The sequence below is a fragment of the Xiphias gladius genome, chromosome 1 (genome assembly GCF_016859285.1).
Source record: "Xiphias gladius isolate SHS-SW01 ecotype Sanya breed wild chromosome 1, ASM1685928v1, whole genome shotgun sequence".
Lineage (NCBI taxonomy): Eukaryota > Metazoa > Chordata > Actinopteri > Istiophoriformes > Xiphiidae > Xiphias > Xiphias gladius.
This window is the reverse complement of record NC_053400.1, coordinates 35,167,546-35,188,103: the sequence shown is the minus strand read 5'-3', so window position 1 is coordinate 35,188,103 and position 20,558 is coordinate 35,167,546. Positions and strand designations below refer to the sequence as shown.

At 45.0% G+C, this 20,558-nt stretch overlaps 2 protein-coding genes across 3 annotated transcripts in view; both read left to right on the top strand.

Annotated features, from left to right (window-relative positions):
• The first annotated feature begins 1,344 nt into the window (after positions 1-1,344).
• Positions 1,345-13,279, top strand: LOC120794211 (isocitrate dehydrogenase [NAD] subunit alpha, mitochondrial). Of its 2 annotated transcripts, none has more exons than XM_040135040.1 (11): positions 1,345-1,464; positions 2,793-2,858; positions 3,733-3,816; positions 3,920-4,034; positions 6,206-6,393; positions 7,951-8,084; positions 9,064-9,166; positions 9,402-9,466; positions 10,129-10,213; positions 10,867-11,019; positions 12,583-13,279. In XM_040135040.1, the coding sequence occupies exons 1-11, from the start codon at positions 1,438-1,440 to the stop codon at positions 12,664-12,666; spliced, it is 1,104 nt and encodes a 367-aa protein (XP_039990974.1). In that variant the 5' UTR covers positions 1,345-1,437; the 3' UTR covers positions 12,667-13,279. The 2 variants fall into 2 exon arrangements, with proteins under 2 accessions (XP_039990974.1, XP_039990984.1); XM_040135050.1 differs by having other exon boundaries at positions 1,407-1,464; positions 2,724-2,858.
• Positions 13,280-16,871: 3,592 nt separating this feature from the next.
• The window catches only part of LOC120789631 (ras-related protein Rab-8B), a 17,055-nt gene continuing 13,368 nt past the window's right edge, over positions 16,872-20,558 (top strand). The window contains exon 1 of the mRNA XM_040126457.1: positions 16,872-17,199. Coding sequence (XP_039982391.1) covers positions 17,076-17,199 — 124 coding nt within the window. The 5' untranslated portion in view covers positions 16,872-17,075. The remainder of the gene's footprint in view (positions 17,200-20,558) is intronic.

The following is a 20,558-nucleotide window of genomic DNA, read 5'->3' as shown; positions in this document are numbered from 1 at the left end:
TAAGAATATAACAGCACTTTTACTATATTCTGTGTCAGAGCCACAGGTGCACAGCTGTTGTTCAGGTGGTGTATGACTCTTTCTAATTCAATGCAACACTGTCCTGTAACACTGTTCTGAAGCACTGTACTATAAAACTGTACTGTAGGGATGTACTGTAACACTGTACTGCAATACTGTCCTGTAACACTGTACTGCAATACTGTCCTGTAACAATGTACTGTAATACTGTATTGTAACACTGTGATGCAGCACTACACTGTAATACTGTTCTGGGCAATAAAACTGTAAACTAAGTTACACGGTGTCATTAAACTTTGAGATCTTTAAAAAAATCTTCAAACCATGGCAACCCGCACCATCGACGCTGCACTGACGTCACCCTGCCGCCGGTGCCGCCACCCATTCCTCTGCACCAAAGATCGTCTATTTTCTCAACGTTGAATCACTACAATGTCCTTTAATTTAAAGTCAACATTCAAACATTAACGAGCATATCAAAATATACATTTCACATAAATTGGATTTTTAATAAAAATGTTTTTTTTTTTAATTTAATAAAAAAAGGAAAAAATAAAAATAAATAAATTATAAAGTTTATATACACAATAATGACACAAACAGTGAATATAAGACACAAAAATTAAATATAAATTGTGTCAAAAATTATTTGTAATGAGGATTTTATCATTAATTTGAGTCCATTTAACCAGTGCAGGAAAGTCACTCCATTTACCCAAGTACTGTACTTTAGTACAAATTTGAGGTATTTTAATATTTCCTCTTCATGCTACTTAATATTTCTGCTCCACAACATTTCAGAGGGAAAGATGGAACTTTTTACTGCATCACATTTATTTTAAAGTTTTAGTAACTGGTTGGTCAACAAATTAAGATTTTTACATTCAAAACACATGGATACTTTATAAAATTTGATGCTTTGCTATAGATGAGGATAAAAATTTATTAAAGTACTGCTGACAAGATTAGTTGATTTACGGAAAATGAACTGTAAACTATTCTGATAACTGTTAAAGTCAGTTTTCACGTACAAATTCCAAATTTTTCATGGTTGCAGCTTCTCACATGTGGAGATTTGCTGCTCCTGCTTTGGATTATTTTAAATTATTGTTATTAATTTGAGCTTCGGACAAAACAAACACTTTTTTTACAAACCAAACAATGAATTAATGAATCAAGAAAAATAATCCGTAATGAAAATACAAATTTGTGCAGTCAAAGACAGGTTAAAGTAGCTCCACCTCAACAGCTACACCAGTGATAATGATCTCATGTTATAATATATCACAGTCACAGGGCACATTTTTCTTGACTCCTCCTCATTATACTGACATCTATCTGTCTCTCTGTCTGAGTTGGAGGATTCTCTCGGAGTGAGCGCTCGCCTCGCAGAGGATCTTTGTCCCGGAGTGCAGAATGGCCGGCAGCGTGTGGAGGTCAATGGTGAGGAAAAGACTTTCTTTAACCGGACTGAAACCACTGACAGAGTGTTGAACCGTTGTGAGCTGCGTGTTGTGTGTGAGCTGACGTGTTAGTGTCACCGTGTCGTTGTGTAGGTTCTCTGAGTGGGTTTTATTCGCTACCGTTAGCAGTTAGCAGGCTAGCTGCTCATGTGTGTCCTTCCCCGTGATGACAGTCGGTGAGGGGAGCCGAGCTAACCACCGGAGACACCGGGACACTCTCGACTTTATTCACGTTTGTTTCCACCATCAACAAACCTTCTACCGAGACCGTAAAACTACTGCGGTCGCAGTCTCTGATGTAGCCACCGACACCAAACTACCTTTAAAAATGAACCAATTTAAGGGTTCTGTGCACTCTGGGCAAAATCCACGTAGAAAACAAGTGAAAAGCTCAGGAGCCAGTGGCCTCTGGGAAACACGAAACCCACCAGAAGATTAATAATTACAGATTTAATTGATTTGAATGGATTCAGTCTAATTCACATACCGCGCTTAACCTAACATACAAAACCAGGAAGTTCGGTCCAGCACGATACATGGACAAATTAAAATGAAACTAAACTAACTATGAATAGCGTGTGGCAGAAACAAGGTTTTTTATATTACATTGAAGCATGACAAATGAAGATTTAAAACAAGAAAAGGTTCTTTTTTTTTCCTAAAAGGTTTTGCTAAACCCTCTCCTAGTCATGTTTTGGTAGGTTTGGGATTTAACCTTTCATGAATAAATAAATGATGCTGAAACAGTGAAACACATTTTCACATTTTCTCCAGAGGTGTTTAGATCAACGTTCCAAACCACAGACGTGACTAAAATGTTTTGTTGTTAGTGTTGTTCAAAGCAGAGAAAAATTACACATGAATAGGTCAACAGTGATGTTTCTGCCCTGGAATAGGATCCTGGTTTCTTTGGGTCCTTCACAGACCTCACTGCTCTTTTTATTAGGAACTGTTGTCCACCAGTAGTAACGAATAGTGAAACACGTTGGAAAACAAAAACCAAAAACGAGACATTAAACTGTAGTAGTCTCAATTCAATCATCGACAAATGTTTGTTCTCGAAGCTGCTGTCAGACTTCCACCAAACACAACTTTGTGACCTCGTAATGGTTCATTTAAGACTTGGTGTGTCTGCTGTTAATCAGGACTCTCCTGTCAGGTTCTGTTTTGTAGAAAACGGATCACATGTTAGTTCCTGGTGTAGTTCAGTGATGTGAGACGTCGTTTGTGTTTGACCAGTTTCCACTCTGAAACGCTCAGTGACTCCGAGCGTGTGTGTGGAAGTGACCTTCATGTTGTCTCCTCCAGCTGTCCCAGGTGGTGGGGGGGGCGGTGAGGAGACCCGCTCTGTCTTCAGCTTCCTTTTCCAGAGGGGTGAGTAGTTCAGGGTCCCCCAGGCCAGCACCAACACCACACATACAGATAACACTCCCTGCAGAGAGCCGGTGACAGCCAACCAGGCCACACAGCCGGCAACACTGGTTTATTATTGAAATGAAGTGAGGGTTAAAACTGTTTCAGTCTGTCCACCGTTCTCGTTCTAAACTGAATCTCTTTGTGTTTCTGAGCTGGTGGTCCGAGACAAGACCCAGTCTGGGAGCATGTGATGGGGTTCACTGGTGACAGTTTACAGAAGAAACTATGAACTACTTCGTCACAAAAATCAATTGATCAACTAGTTGTTAGTTGCAGGAAGTCCTGAAACAATTATCGATTAGTCAGTGAGCAGAAAATGAATTAGCATCATTAGATGTTGAGTTTTTGGGGTCTGGTTTGTTTAAGTCGGAGCATTTTTCATGTGGTAGGTTTTATTTGTAGTTCTGAGATTTCAGTGTTTTCAGGTGTCCCTGCTGACCATTTCAGCCTGGTCTCTTAATGTCTGCTTGCTGTTGCTGGCTGTTGTAAATACAGGCAAAAAGTCTGGGTCCTGATTGGTTGATGCAGCCTGATATACAAAGTATATCAAAGTTGGAAACAGACGTCCACGTTTATGAGGAGGTCATGTGACCTGACATCACCACAGATAGGAGATTAAAAAGACCATCTTTGGAGACACAAGCAGCAGGTGTCGGTCTGCTCAACACGTCACATTCCCAGGTCTTAAAGTGAAGACAGTCACACACAAGGTCAGTGACCCCATGTGGGCTGTGCACCTGTGTGTGCGTGACACAGATAAATAAGGTGAGTCTATGTAACCGTCCTCCAGTGTGAGCAGCAGTGAAGCCACTGTCTGTCTGTCCGTCCCCAGATGCAGACAGTCACACTGATCCCTGGTGATGGGATCGGACCAGAGATCTCCACGGCCGTCATGAAGATCTTTGAGGCTGCAAAGGTGAGTGTGACCAGAGTCTAACGGAAGAAAGGGAGAAGAAGTTTCATCTCTGTTTTCCCAGGGATCGTAGAGAGAAATCGCTGGTTTTGATTGTGTCCTTTAGGCTCCGATCAGATGGGAGGAGAGGAATGTGACGGCGATAAAAGGACCCGGTGGGCGGTGGATGATCCCTCCTGATGCTAAGGAATCAATGGACAGGAGCAAGATCGGACTGAAAGGTGTGTGGATGCTGTGTGTTACACATTTCGGTCAAACTTGATTTGTATAGCACCTTTCATACAGGTCAGTGCAGTTCAAAGTAATTCACACATGGGTTATAAGCCGGTAATAAGACAGAACAAGTGTAGACAGAGATTTTAAAAGCTAGTAATAATTAATAATAATAATAATAATAATTAATAATAACAGAAAAAACAATCAAATTTAACAACATAGATACAACAGAAATAAGTGAGAAATAAATAGTCTAGCTCATTGTCAGCAATACAGTAGTTTATACAAAAAGCTACATAATTCACTTACATTGAAAACAGCTGTATTTAATTTTGATCTCATATGGACAATGTTTTCAACCATAATTTCAATGGTCTGTGTATAAAAGATTTCTCATGACAGGGCCATTAGGTCTATTTTTCCGACGAGGCAGGTTTTCACTTGGTCTGGTAATCACATTTATTCTAGAGTGCACATCCCCAGGGTTAAAATGGTGAGATTCAAAAAATAATAAAAACTCTTGGCTGATGAACAACTAAAATCTACTGAGGCACCAGAGACAGTCCAGACCTGTAGGGGGAGTCCGAGCTTGAAGAAGCCTTGGGCAGAGGGGAATTGACCACGTCTGTGTCCACAGTGGCAAAGGTGTTTTTCATGGTGATTTGTTCACCTGGAGTAGCCGGGACGCTGTGGAGAATGTTTGCCGTTAACATCCGTGACCCCAGGTGGCTCGGGTGTAGTCCATCTTTTCTAAATTACGAGGAATGTTCCCAGAAGAGATTAAATTGTCTAAGTAAACGTCCTTGTGTGGAGCAGTGAGAGTGGAGCCGTGTGTGCAAGCTGAGAACTGGCCAATCCCACGGCCCATTGTAGGAATTGGACTTTTCAGCAAGTTGAAAAGGAGGCTCAAATCACGTTTCAGCAGTTCTGATGCCGTTCGTACTGACATCAGTCACAAGCCTTGTTGCTTTGGGAGGGTTTTCCAGAAGCCAAATCCTTCACAGGGAAGCACGGGGTTTTCACAAACTTTTTCTGGACATTCCTGATGATCAAGTGGAATGCGAGCCGCCTAGTGGGCCACTTTTGGTAAGCAGAACTGGCGCTGCGGGATGAACCGAACGCCGGGTTAAGGCGCCCGATGCCGACGCTCATTCGTGATCAGCATCGTCAGAGCAGGGGATTCCGTGGCGGGAGTTTCTACGTGGGGGGGGGGGGGGGTGATTCCAGGTGTAACCTGTTCAATCCTCCTGGGAGGCAGAGCAGTGGTGATGGTACCACGCCGGGAGGGATGAGGCCCAGGGAAGGCACCACGGCAGCCTTGAAGAGCTTTGTTGGGCTGCCCAGCACTCCAGCGCCAGGACACCTGCCGATCGGAGCCAGTGGGGGCAAGAAATCAGTGGACACGGCACCAACTTTTTCCTGGTGTATGGAAGTTGGTCTCCCTGGGTTCTCCAACTCATCAAACCAGTTGTCAAGCTGAAGCGGAGAAGCCGGTGTTCCCAACCCCCTCGGAGCAGTGGACCGGATAGCTGGGTGCGGTGGTGGGCAGGAAGAGTCCTTACCCCGTCGGTGTTTGTTCTTCACGGAGACCCAAGCCTCCTGTGTGCGTGGAGAAGGGCAGGCCCGGGCAAGGGTAGGCCACTGGTCGCTGACAGAACCAGACGCCCATGGGACGGAGGGCCTCCCTCTTTAGGTTAGAGAGCTGGACCACAGCAGCGTGACATCCAGGTGCTGGGCAGCAAAGGGTTGTAGAGAGGTGCTTTTGTTCATCCCACGGCCGGATGCACCCAAAGCTGAAATGTGCTTTGCCTGGGCAGTTGCAGTGGTAGAAAACCCCAAGTTTATCCTTTTTTCTTAGTTCAGTTTCTAAGCGCTGAATGTTTTGTTGAAGCTGTGTAGCCATGCTTGCAATTTACAGATAACTCCACTGACAGGTAGACCTAAATAAAAATACCATAAAAAAGTCGTGGTCACGGCCGAGGCGGGTGGCAGATCAGGTTAAAATCAATCAAAAGCGAAAGAAAAGGCATAAGCTTTTTTTAAAAAGGACGTAAAAGCCAAAGACGACCAAGTAACAAACCAGCTGCACAGTGTCGCACCACGATGGCGTTCGTTAGCTCCCATGATGGTTTTCTGTCAGTTCAGCCCTCATCAGTAGAAACTCTGTCTCCTGCAGGACCCCTGAAGACACCTATCGCTGCAGGTCACCCCTCCATGAACCTGCTGCTCAGGAAGACCTTTGACCTCTACGCCAACGTGCGCCCCTGTGTCTCCATTGAGGGCTATAAGACTCCGTACACTGACGTCGACCTGGTCACCATCCGAGAGAACACCGAGGGCGAGTACAGCGGCATCGAACACGTGGTGAGTGGACCGGACGCAGGACGTGTGCTGTATGGAGAGAGGTCGGACACGTTTAAACACAAACACAAACACGTAATGGCAGGCACCCGTTAAAGGGTTAGTTCACCCAAATAAAACCAAATTGAGAGCTGTGATACGGAACATTTAGATGCTTCTTTTCTCATTGTGGCTGTGGAAAAGATAAAACTGTCAAAAAAAGATTTGTTCACAGCTTTTTTTTCACAAATAAGAAAAACTACACAAAGTTTCATTTTAAAACAAAAATGAAGTAATGTGATGAGGGACGAATTGACGAGTGAACTAATGACTGTTGAGATTATATCCTCCTGATGAAAACAGATTCCTCCAGCAGCTGATAATGGCTGTTTTCCAGAAGCTGATTTATCTGTTTGACCAGTTGCCATTCCCTTCAGTAACTTTATGTCTCTGGCAGTAACTTTAAATAATGGCGCCAATTCTTAGAAAGCAAAAAGTATTAGATTTGTGTACGAACATACATCTACAATCCGCTGAGAATTATACTAAGGTCTGATGTTCTCAACACACATCCCCGGACCTCAGTGAAGAAATATGCAGTAATCAGTTCTAGATGCTAAATCTACATTTAGAAGGTTTAAAAACTCCGACAGTAACATGGCAGTAAATGGCTGACGCTGAGAGGAGTCTGCAGCCTGACTCTGAAAGGGGGCAGTGCTCTCATATGATTAACCGAAGCTACAGGCTACTTTTTATCATGGATACCTTGGTTCATTTGCTCCCATCGCAGGAAATCAGGACCAGTCCACAGATTTTTGATTATAATAACAGGTGTCGTATTCAGCTCTAGATCCAGATGTTTGCTCCTGGAGCGACTGCTGTCAAAATCACCGAACTGTGCTCCATTAAAACTCTGAAGGCTTTCTGAGTGAGTGACCCTCTGAGCCACAGAACTTATAAATGAAGCCGTCAGTTTCAGTTAGAAAATATGATATAAGACGTTTGTGTCTGTCGTAGTGACATTGTACAGGTGAACCACACCTGTAAAGTGCAGAGTTGGTTGAAAATTTCAAAATTCAGCAATTTCTTTCTAAATCCTTCAACAGATTCACACTGACATCCTCTCTGTGGATATTCTAGAAAAACCTATAGGACACTATACAGAGTATCATGGGAAACCGGCATGTAATATTCTCTAAATGCAGAGCTGTTCAGCTGCAAAACAAAGGTCTAAGCTGCTTTACTCATTTTACTGCAGCCTAAATTGTTCTTTAATTGGATGTAACTTCCGCCATAGACACGAGAAAATGCCCAAATCATCAGTCAGTGTCCAGGTTTAGTGTGTTTAACTCCTGAAATTGAAATCTGCTGTTGAACCGCGAAAACAGTTTTGAAGACTTGAGGTTCAGTAAAATCTCCTCGTAGACTGCCCCATCGGGTCCACAGCGTCCATGACCGAGCCTCTAATGTGTGGAAGAGTCCTGGAAATGTGTTGGGAGTGGGAACCCCGATCCCAGTCTGTGATCTGAGTTGTTTTCTTGTCACCTTTCTGCTCTGAAGCTCTCCTGTCACCTGTTGTAGATCGTGGACGGAGTGGTTCAGAGCATCAAACTGATCACCGAGAACGCCAGCAGACGCATCGCTGAGTACGCCTTTGAATACGCCAGAAACAACCAAAGGGCCAGTGTGACGGCCGTCCACAAAGCCAACATCATGTGAGTTTCACAGCAGAGTTTCAGTTACACTCAGCCGCCTGTCAGGCGTGAAACATCTTTCAGCTGAGCAATGAAACGATCCGGCCCTGGAGACGAAGCTGACTCTGGATCTCGGTACAGTCCAACTGCAGTCTGAAGTCACAGTATTGACTAATGACTGAATATTGCAATTCAATATAGATGGCCAAAAAGCATGACGACATCATTTCTAATATCTTCAATATAATATTTGGATATTTTAGCACCTAAGAGGTATTTTAAAAACTGGTGCTGCTTTATGTTTTCTAATTGAACAGTTTTTTAAATGAAGTTCTGAGTATTAACAGTTACATCATTTCAATGAAATTAAAGTCATCCTATAAAAGTAAGTCAAGTATGACACCACTACACACAGCCAGAAAACAAAGCTAAGCAGACAGGACTTCTGTATATTAAAGATCAAAATAAAGTCATTTTCCAGTCAGTGATGGCTGTAAAGGTTCAAACACCTCTGTATACCCTCCTCCCACTGAAGGAGCATCTTTAGGAACCCAGCCTGGAAGATTAGTGTTTGTTTCCATATCTTACAATGAACCGGTTTTACATTGCGGTATTTTTTGCAAGAGGTTTGAAATGGTGTCCAGTCACGGTGACACTTCTTTCGCTTCCCTCCGATGTGCTGGAATCGTTGGACCTTTCCACAGCGTGTGTTTAAACGTAGGATATTCTGCAGTACGAGCACAGACGCTGTAAAAATGTGCTCATTGATCGGGAGCGTGGCTCGGCAGCAGAGCTCACCGAGTGTCAGGATCCATTATCTCTTCAGGTCTGAAGTGCTTCTGTTTTCATGTAGAAGGATCAGTTGTTGTCTTCTAATACAGTGGTGTCTGGTTGGAACTCCTGTTCTTAGTAAAATGCCACAGCGCCCCCTGCTGTATCAGCGACTCTCTGTCTGTCTCTGCCTGTCTCTCTTTTTAACCGTCTCTGTCTCTCTGTCCAGGCGGATGTCAGATGGTTTGTTTCTGAGAAAATGTCGTGAGGTTGCTGAGAACTACAAAGACATCAAGTTCACTGAGATGTACCTGGACACTGTGTGCCTCAATGTACGTTTACTGAGTAATGACCTGACACATTCTGACCAAACGAGGACTTAATGTCTCTACAGAAATAATGTCACCAACCAGAGTGAGGACCTGTGGTCCATGTTTGAAAGTGACAATTACATGTAGTAATGTCCAGAATGTCATGTCTACTGACAGTCGAACATTTCTGTCTGTGCTGCTGATGTTTTTTAAATGTAAGTACTGAAATGTATTTCCTGATGTTCCGGTCTTTCAGATGGTTCAGGATCCGACCCAGTTTGATGTCCTGGTCATGCCCAACCTTTACGGAGATATTCTGAGGTCAGTTTGTGTGTGTGTGTGTGTGTGTGTGTGTGTGTGTGTGTGTGTGTGTGTGTGTGTGTGTGTGTGTGTGTGTGTGTGTGTGTGTGTGTGTGTGTGTGTGTGTGTGTGTGTGTGTGTGTGTGTGTGTGTGTGTGTGTGTGTGTAAAACATACAGTGGGGTCCAAAAGTCTGAGAGCACACTGAAAATCTCTAATTTAGGATTCTGCAGTTTCTAGGTCAGCGATCAGATTTGATCAGATTTGGGGTCATTGACCAAGTTCACAGATTTCCTTGAGCCGCACGCGTTCCATCGAACACTGATGGAAGCCAAGCGTTCCGTGACCACGAGGAGCTCTTCGGAGCATTGTCAGGTCTCACCGGGAGAACACGCCTCATCAGACTTTCCCGAACTTGTGGAGTCCATGCATGCTGTCTTTAGAGAAAAAGGGGGACATACCAAATACTAAGATATTCTGAAATGTAATTTTTCAAATATTCAACTTCTCACTTAAAGCTGATGTCATCATTTGTAATGAAAAATTTGTATTCTATTCATAACAAGTGCAAAATAGAAGAATCTTGATAGTGGTCTCAGACTTTTGGAGCCCACTGTATTTCCCAGCTTTGCAGCTACAGCGTGACCGATGAATATAATGTGGAGGTGATGGTTTGTGTTACAGCGATCTATGTGCCGGTCTGATCGGAGGACTCGGGGTCACTCCCAGCGGGAACATCGGTGCAAACGGAGTGGCCATATTTGAATCGGTTTGTTTCCCTTTTATTAAAATTTAAAGCTCTTTTCAGATCTGTGTTTATGCAACTTAATACTTCAATAATCAGTCGGTGTGTTTACTTATTAGTGACAGTTTATGAAAAGACAAAAGAGACAACAGAAGGTCAGGTTGTTGAGTGTAACGAACACTGTCTTAGTCAGTGAACGTGATCTTTAAAACTCCATCTGCACCACAGTCTAAGATCAGGTTGTGAGTTGAGTTTGGACAAACAACACGAGTCTATAAAGATGGAGATGTAGGAGGGTTCGACGTGATTGATACAAGACAATCACTTATCAAAATGGAACCACTCGTTTTCGGTGGAGTGAATTTTGACGATCAGGTGACAGAACAAATCTGGACACATACAGTAGATGGAACTAGAACAAATGAGATGAACCACAAACAGAAAAAAGGAAAACATCAGAACGTTGATACGTTGAATGAAGTGAGGGACCTGCTTCCATCTGCAGATCTGGAGTTCAGGTGGATTTACAAACGGCCTCAGTCAGGGTTCGGATCTGGAGAAACTCTGATGTTTTCAGCTCAACTTTGTGCAGAGAAAGTCAAAGCTGTGACTGAACCTGAACAGACGACGTTGAAAACTAGAATCTGAGAGTGTGGTTCTGTGTGTCGGCCCCGCAGGTCCACGGCACCGCCCCCGACATCGCCGGCATGGACATGGCGAACCCCACCGCTCTGCTGCTCAGCGCCGTCATGATGCTGCGTCACATGGGTCTCCACGACCACGGCAACAGGATCCAGACGGCCTGTTTCGACACCATCAGAGACAAGAAGGTTTGTTGGGCAACACGCTGTCTGTCGATAACTGGACGCTAAGTTAGAATAATTCATTCAAGGGTATGTTTTCCTTTGACTGCAGCAGGCTGTACTCTGACGGAGCAGGTAACACATGAAACTCCCGTCTCCGACTCTCCAGCTCTCGCTTCGCGTCTCTCAAGACGGCGCACATTTGTAAAGCGAAGCGTACCGTGAGTAAAGTGGGAGTCGGTCAAGGCGACAGTCACTGAGACAAAGGAGAGAACGCCGTCAGTGCTAGAACAGAGGAAGTTCACCTGGACAGAGGCACCTGCCGGCCACCCAGGATTTGTTGGACTTTTATTCTGTTTCTTCTAGTGGGTTTCTGTTACTTCAGTGGCCCGAATAAAGGAGGATGTTTTTTCTGGAAATGAGGTTTGAAAGAGTGGGGGTCTCCTTATATTCAAGGACGAGAAATTACAAGTTGACGATATCAGATAATGTCTTTGAACAGAGTCTTTTCAGTCTGGTTATAGTTTATAGTGAGTCTGTCAGAGTCAGCGGTTAGTCCAGTTTAACCTGCAGGAGTTTCTGTTTGAAATTAATCCGTGACGACTTGAAAACGAGTTCACAGAAACGAACCAGGGAGAAAATCTGTCGACGATGAGCTCAGAAACACTGAAAGATACTTTCAGCGGAAACGTTTTTGACAGGAGAAAGCGAGTCTGTGACTGAGAGACGAGATACACTGACCTGGGTTTTATGTGTTACTGTGTTTCATGTTTCACTCCTTGAGAGAAAAGTCTTCAGTGATGAGGACTGTTGTCTCTTTGGATTAACGGGACCTCAGGGAAACTTTCCCAACAGGAGTCTCCTGTCCTCAAAAAGTCTTTTTCTCAAAAACAGCTGTTGGAAAATAATCAGGCATTTACAAGTGTGTTTTCCCCTGAGGAGAGAGTCAGATTATCTCTACGTGGCACGTACAACAGATCGGGACCACTCATGAATTTCATTTGTACCAAACAGAACAAATTGGAAACAGGAGAAAATTGGTGAATGTCACAAATTCTCTTAAATCACGTGTTTGTGCTGCTTCAGAAGGAATCTGTTCAGATGAGTAGTTCTTTCGATCTCTGGATCAGACTAAGGTCACGATAGAGCACAGATGTGAAACCCCAGTCACACTGTCAGCTGGTTCAGAGAAAAACCCTCAGCTGAAGCGGAAGCGTCAGTCACCTGTCCGTGTTTTTGAAGCACCACTGATGACGTTACCTGCGTTTAACTGATTTGACTGTTCATGTAGCTTCTCTGACACTGAGCATATTACTGCCTACTGTCCACACTGTATGTAACATGACCGGCGAGTCTTCTGTCTGTAGTGTTTAATAGGTTCCTCCTGTACTTACTGACGCATCGTAGCTGCTTTGCACTGTGCATATTGTTTTATTTTGTATTACAGCCCTTCTCTCTATGGCTTATGGCTGCCCAGAGGTCGGCTATTCATTCTGTACATCGGTGTATCTTTATGACGACGGACAGTGTCCAGTTACCTACTACCTACCTACCACGAAACCCGACTGACGAAGCGTGTCTGTCTCACAGGTGCTGACAAAGGACCTGGGAGGAAACTCCAAGTGTTCGGAGTTCACAGCTGAAATCTGCCGTCGCATCCAAGATCTGGCCTGAAGCTGCAGTGACGGAGCTGCAGTGGGAGCCCGAGTCTCCGTCCACCTGAACCACTTCCACCACAGACCCCCGCCTGGCTGGTTGTGTCTCTCTGGAGCCGCAGGGAGACAGTCTGCTGGGAGACTCCGAGCTGCGGTTTCGATGATTTTCTCTCACCTGTATTTACCTGTGTTACCTGTGTTTGAAGCGTCTTTGCTGTAATGAGATGAGGAGCTGCCTGTGTACGTCACATGATGAAACATTCACGGAAAACATACGCACAACTTTGACACGACCAAAGTGGCACGGAATCATTTCAGGAGTGTTTATTATTGAGAATGTTATCATCATCATCATCATCATAGTACCATCAGCTCTTTGCCTGTGGACAGTTTGGATGGTTGCTACTTTTTAACGGTGATCCAGTGTAACCACAACTTATTTATTGTTTCTACTTCCTGTTACTGTCTCATGCTGCTGTCTTTAGTTTCACAGATCCAGAAATCTGAGAAGGTTTATGGAAAGGGGGACCCTGTCTCTCTACTGTCGCTAATACATTTCTGTTAACTTCTCTGGCTTTCTTATCAAGTGCTGTAGTCGTCATCCATTAAAAAGGGCTTTTGGAAAGATGAAACCGTTTTATCTGATGAATCTGCAGTTTCTTTAACAGTGAAAATAAATCCATCAGGTGTCATGTTGGAAGATAAAAACAAACCACTTGGTCCACATTTCCAGACATCGTACACGTCATCCTGCAAGATCATTACATCCTTCACCTGTGTCACCTGGAGAAGGTCTGAGTGTCCTCAAACTTTTTCACCCCGCGTTTTACCTTTCAGGCTAGTTTTAATGGTGAGGGCTGTTGACTGCATGCAGCCTGAAAGGATTACCTGCAGACACTGCTCGGGGCTCAACAAATAGCCGATAAAGATCTTTTTCTGGCTAAAAGAAAACAATTGAATGGATATTGTTATTAAGAGTTAATGTACAAAAGCTCAAGTTCAACATCAGTTAAAAAATAAGACGGTAAAGCACCGAGATCTGTGTTAAGATGCGAATACAACATCTGCCAGAAGGAAAGTCAGGATTCTCTCTAAAGTAAAGCCGTGAACAGTTTTTATTTCTCAGTGAACTTCATCCAAACTGCAGTAAAGACAAAAAACCTATGACCCCCCTTTGCCTTTGATCCAGCACCAGTTCTCCTCGCTACACCTGCTCAGTTTTTCAGGTTCTTGGCAGGTGGTTTGTTTCAGCATCTTGGAGAACCTGCCACGGTTCCTCTGTGGATTCAGTCTGTCTCAGTGTCTTCCGTCTCTTCATTTGGTCCCAGACTGACTCCATGATGCTGAGATCGGGGCTCTGTGGGGTCCAGAACCTCTGCTGCTGGACTCCTTGTTCTTCTGGTCTCTGAAGACAGTTCCTTATGACTCTGGTTGTGTCTTCGGACTCGTTGTCCTGCTGCAGGATGAATCTGGGACGATCAGACGCCTCCTGATGGTTGAGAAGGACTTGAACATCTGAAGTGTCTAAACCTCGAGCACAGTTCTGAGTGTGGGTGTACCTCTGTCTCTGTGAGGGCTGTTTGAGGGTTCATGTGAGACTCGGGTTTAGGTTAGGGTGAGGGTCTGGGGAAAGCATGTCAATGAGCGTCCTCACAAACATAGAAGTACAAGTGTGTGTATTAGTGTCCCTCCAGCGTCCAGAGGAGCGGGGCTGGGACTCAGGTGAGAGGCTTCTTTTACAGGGTTAAAACGGGTCAGTGGTGAATTAAGACAAAAGGCCCACATCAGGCCAACAGCTGGTCTTGATAAGGGGGACCGACTGAGGGCAGGTCTAGACGTCGAGGGGACGAGGACGCCCACATCAGCAGGACCTGTATCTGAGACACTGTAAACTCACTGCACACCAGAACCCGTTCCTGCATGTGAAAACGTGACTGTTCGGCCGGGGACCAGTGTAGAGGAGGCGCGGGAGGCGGCTGAGGTGCGTTCCCTAGATTTCTTTAGCACCGCCCCCCGTCCTACGAGACCGCAGTGCTTCAGAACGAGTTACATCCACAGGACCAGTACAGGACTGGTGCTCCCAAACTGGGAGCCCACCGCCGGAGAACCCCCTCCCACACGCACACACACGCACACACCCAGAGGTCTACGTCACAGGACCACGCCCCCTTCCTCCTGGGCGCGCCAAGCTGCCAGGAGACAGACCGGAAACACAGGCAGACTAACCGTCAACATAAAAGCTCGCGATATAGTCGAACGAGGTGAATTTCTCGCCTTTCATCATCATCTCGTCGTCAGTCATCAGACACTGGAAGTCTGGAGGTCTGTTTTGCCCAATACAGCCTGTCCTCACTGACAAAATAACAGAAACACCTGTCGGTTTAACACAACATAGCACAAACTGCATCAATCAATCAATCAATCAATCAATCAATCAGTCAATCAGACTTTCTTTGTATAGCACTGTTCATAAAGGTTAGAGCAGGTCAAAGTGCTTCACAGTTGAGCGATAAGCCGACAAATGACAAAACTAATCAAATGCTGACATTGAAATACAGAAGAATAAATTTCAAGAGCTATAATAATAATAATAATAATAACAATATTAAAATAGATATCAATCATCATTATTTTAAAAATCAATAAAACGGTTTCAGAAAAATTAAAATAAGATAAGATAATAAAATAAGAAATTTAACAACAAAGATACAATAACATAACTGAATAAAGTAAAGTAAGTACTGTCTATAAACCATACGTAATCAAAGGCCAGGCTGAAGATTTCAACATCTCCAGCTGCTCTCAGGTCCTCAGGCTATTCCAGCAGCTCGGAGCATAAAAGCTGAAAGCTGCCTCACCAAAGGTTTGAGTCCTGCCCTTTGGAACCACCTACAGACTCCTGGACCTTAGGGGCCGTACTGGTTCATTCGCTGTAAGCATGTCAGACATATATGCAGGTGCAAAACCACCAAGTAAAAGAATTCAAAATCAATACGAAAACTCACAGGCACCAGTGTAACGACTCTAAAACAGGTGCAATGTGTTCTCTCCTGGTCCTGATCAGCCCTCGGGCCTCAGAGTTCTGGATCAGCTGTAGTTGATTCATAGCACCTTTGGGTAGACCACATGGAAGAGCATTGCGCTCAGATGGAGTAACACCAACACTGAAGGTTCACTGACCACTTTTACTCCGACTGTATCAGTACTATGATTGGCCCTAAAAACCAGACTGAAACATTTCCAACTTATATTTGAGTTAATAAAAGTGAATAATCGAATGTACACTAGTTTTTCTGAAATTCCACTTAAAAATGTTAGATTGGAGTTTGGTTGGTAGTTGCCGGGTATTGAGGAGTCAAGGCTACTCGGTAAAAAAAGAGGCTTCACAAGTGCCGTTCTAAAATGTGTGGGGACCACATCTCATTGCAGGTTGATGTATAAAAATTGTAAGGACCTCCTCAGACACTGAATTAAAACCATCTTTAAAAAAGGAGGTTGGGATTGGCTCAAAGGTGCGTGTGGAGGTTTTCAGTGTCGTTACCACTTCCCTGAGCATTTCGGCCTGAACCAGGCTAAACTTGTCCAGCAGGGCTTCACGCTGCGTGCTAGGTGCTTCTTCTTCTGTGTTCTGTGTTGTTGCATAGACATAAGTGTTACATTAATGTTAAACATGCATTATTATCAAAATCACGGAATCTTCAGTTCATCTTCTAGATATGTTGGAACATATAACAGGATAAAATGAAAGTATCAAAGATACAGTTACAAATTACAGCAATAAATCATCACATCTAATAATAAAAACCTTCTAAAAATAACAAATGACCACCGTAGATTAAGAAGTAAGAGAACATGAGGAAATATTTAAGTGATAAATATTCACAGTAAATGACCAAAAGCTGGACGTCAAATAATGAATGAAAAGCTAAGTCGCAATTAACAGACACATCTGAATGATTGTAAACCCAAACAGAAGCCAACAGACAGCTGAAATAATCAACGGCCGACCATTCACGAACAGAACCAGGGAGGAGGATAAAAGTCCAGAATGAACTGCTTCCTGTTATTTTCACAGGAAGTGTTTTACGTTTTTATCATTAGAGGTGATGAATGATGAAGCTTGAATAATTTTGAATAATACAGACACACAGTGACGAAGGTGAGAGCAGAAAATGAAAATACTGTGGGTTGTTTGTAAGTGTTTTATTGTGAAAAGCCCGCCCCGGATGTGTCTCGCGGTGTATTCCGGTTAGCTTGAAGCTGAACCGTTTCCTGCTCCTGTTGGTCCCGTTTCACTAGAAACCAGTACGGAACCAGTGCTCCCAGTAAAGCCAGTGAGCCCAGCAGAGCGTCGGCGGGTCGCGGAGAGCGTGAGGAGGCCGGAGGTTCCGTTAAACTACCGGGAGCAGCGGGATAAACGGCAGGAAAATGGCGAAGACGTACGACTATCTGTTCAAACTGCTGCTGATCGGTGACAGCGGCGTCGGAAAAACCTGCCTCCTGTTCCGGTTCAGCGAGGACGCCTTCAACACCACCTTCATCTCCACCATCGGTGAGTCCGCTCCCCGCGGAGAAACCGGGTGGGGGGAGCCGTTAACCGAGGGAGGGGTAGCCACGGAGCTAACGGCTGCTGTCCGGGAAAGTGTTGGCGTTCAGGGGTGAGAGGAGGCGGAGGCGGAGGCGGCGGCGGGCGGCGGGCGGGCGCGGGGGTGGGGGGGGGGTTAAAGACGAGTTAAAGATGTTTCAGCTTTAACGCAGAATCTGTGACCTTTGACCCCACTGATCAGTATGGGACCGACATCGGCTCAGCTGATCAGTGGCTGATCGATTATCAGTCTCTCGTGGGCTGTCTGCGGATCCTCGAAGGGTCGTGAAAAGCCTTAAAGTCCGCCGATTCACGGGAGGACCTGGGACAGTCTAAAGATGTCCGCTGCTGCGTCTGTCAGGAGACGTCCTGCACCTCTAAACAGTGGTCTGGGTCCTGGTCCTCATCTTGACATGTTCTCCGACGCTGCGCGGAGAAAAACCGATCAACCGATCAACCGGTCGGCAGTCGTCACGTTGATCGATAATGTCACTAATCATCGGCCGCTGGCTACAGCTGCTGTCTTCTGTGGGTCTGGCTCGGAGCTGGAAAGACACGGACATTAACAGATAGGGAAGGTCTAACGAAAGATGCTACGGGGCTGCATCATGGGAAATGTAGGACCCAGTGTTTTTGGAGTTTGACCCCTCCCAGGGTCCAAATGTCAGGATAGCTCAGCCTGTGCCGCCCAGATGTGGACCATTCAGCCACTGTAAGAAAGAGGCGCAGCGAATCCCTGGAGTGAGTCGGGCGCCGGGTGAAACCACCACACTGGTCCCAGCCTCTCCGACCTGACGGTCTGCTGATCCTCTCAGTTTCATCTCACTGTCAGCCGAAAGGCTTTGGGTCTCCAGCTGTTGGTCACACGACACATTTGAAGACTTCACCTTGTCTCGGGGGACGATGGGCATTCGTTACTAGACAAGGCGATTCAATCCAAAAGAAAGGGCGGATTAGTCGAGACAGAAAGCAGTCATTAGTTGCAGTGTCTCCGCCATGTCCCTGGCGACCGGCTGTTGCCTCCACCTTTCCAGTGTGGACGTTCACAACAGATAGAAACACTTTGGATTTCAGACACGTGGTGTCAACTAGTTGTTTTTCTAGTATAACCTGACTCTAACCAAGTCTGGGGTGAGAACTAGAGCTACGAGTAAGTTTTTCCCTCATCTCTTCACGCGTCGCTTATTTTGTTCATTAATCGATTGATTGTTCGGCCTCCGAGATGTAAGAAACAGTGAAAACTGCCCGTTAAATTTTCCCACGGTCCAAGGTGATGTCTTCAGATGTCGCATTTTATTTGACAAAACAGAAAAACATCACATCCACGTGTTTCAGACACTGGAGCCGTCACATTTTTGGCATTTTTGCTAAACAAAATGACAGAAACAATTGCTGATTAATCTTCTAATGACTGACTAATTGATTAATCGACTAATTGTTGCAGCTCCAGTGAGGGTTGTCCAAACCGTCGATGTTTTAAAACTGACACTGGTCCTCATAGAAATAGACGTACAGGTAGACACAAACTCAGTGTTTCCGGTGCGTCACAGCGAGCAGCGTGTCGCTCTTCTGTCGTTCTGGTGGAAACAGGAAGTGGGATCTGTCTTCTTCTGTCGCCAGTGATACAGTGCTGCCCTGTGTGTCTGTGTGTGTGTGTGTGTGTGTGGGGTTACTATCTCTGCGAGGACCAGTGTCAGTTTTAAACCATCGTAGTGAGGACAGTTTGGCTGGTCCACTCTGCTTCAAAGGACTGTTTGAAGGTTCAGACCTGGTTTTATGGATCAGGTTAGGATCAGCGTTAGGTCAGGGTGAGGGGCTGAGGAATACATCAAGTCGCGAGGGTCCTCACGTGTATAGAAAGACAGACGTGCGGTGTGTGTATGGTACGTTGTTTTGTGCAGCTCAGCCTGACTCTGGCTCAGTGTTAGATTCAGGTTTGAAGTGAAACTGAACCGAGAGTAGAGATGACAAAATTTCAGGTTTTATGATACAGAAGCTGAAATTAAACTTCGTGTTTGCCGAGTCAGTGTGTGTGTGTGGTGGTAAAACTGCGTGAGGAGAAGCGGAGGGGAAATGAGCAGAAGAAAAGAAAAGTACAGAGCGTGTACTTACAGCAGACGTTCTAGTTCTGTCATGCTGTACACGCTGCTTGTTACGCCACGTGTTTCCACTGCAATTTCTGTACATTCGAGTAAAGTTCCCACAGCTAGTTTATTATTTGATATTACTGTCATTATCCGCTTGTTACTGTCTTCCTATCTGTTTTATACATTGTAGATGTGAACCAGTTAAAAGGCAAAAGCGGGACCAGTAGTGTGCTGGGTCTTTGGTTAGTGAAGTAAGTTGTGGGACAGACAACAATGGAGGATGTGGAGCCGATACGCTTTCTTTCACATTTACATGAACAGGAGGCGTCTAACTAATCTCCGTCGTCACGTCCTGTCTAGGCTCCGCTCCACCAGGTTCTTTAGCTCAGCACAGTCTCGACTCAGTCGTTCTGAGAAATGAAGTGTGTCCAAGAGGTTTGCTCTCCTCATTAAGAAACATCAGCTGCATTATAACACTTACTATTAGAAGTTGAAACCTTTGTGCTTTGCGGTTTCTTAAATTGATCGTCGGCTACATTAATAGGTCTGTGTCAAATAATCGATTTCCCATTAATCGCTGTTTTTATTTGAACGATGTAGCATCGATGAGTAAAATCCTGAGATCGATCTTTGCATTTATGTCTTATCTCAGTAAAGACGTCCATCTGGATTTTTAGTTTTTGTTGTAGTTACAAATGTCAGCGGGATTCTGAATGAGGTTTTCTTAATTCTGGAACAGACCCTGGAAGTTCTGCCAGATAAACAGCTCAACAACCTGTCCCGCAGACCTCACCCGTGCTACGTGTGTTTCCTCTGCTACCTGTGCTTTCTGGTTTCTGAGCTGTCGGACATGCAGTGATGCAGAGGACAGACTGTATTAACGGTGGACGCAGTGATCTGTGCGATGCCATGAGCAACGGTTTCCACCTGCTTCGCCTCAGCGAAATCACGTGGAAACCGATCCTTGTTTGTCCCATTTCTCCAGTCTCTGCTGGTTTTCTCCCAGTTCAGCTGCTGGTCTGCACGAATGTGAAATGAGCTCCCATAATCCTCTGCTGCTGTGGTCAGACAGAGGATGCACTGTCACCAGGCTGCCAGGGGTCTCATGAGAGTCAGCTGACCTCTGAGACTGAGCGAGTGAGTGAGGGAGCGAGCGAGCGAGTGAAGGAGTGAGGGAGCGAGTGAGTGAGGGAGCGAGCAAGTGAAGGAGTGAGTGAGCGTGCCTGCGTTATGAACATG

What these genes read in the sequence shown, in the direction of transcription:
- LOC120794211 (XM_040135040.1), top strand. Translation starts at nt 1,438, where the DNA reads ATGGCCGGCAGCGTGTGGAGGTCAATG. An exon ending in GCAGCGTGTGGAGGTCAATG is followed by an intron (nt 1,465 to 2,792) that starts GTGAGGAAAAGA and finishes TGTCTCCTCCAG; the next exon opens with CTGTCCCAGGTGGTGGGGGG. An exon ending in AGATCTTTGAGGCTGCAAAG is followed by an intron (nt 3,817 to 3,919) that starts GTGAGTGTGACC and finishes TGTGTCCTTTAG; the next exon opens with GCTCCGATCAGATGGGAGGA.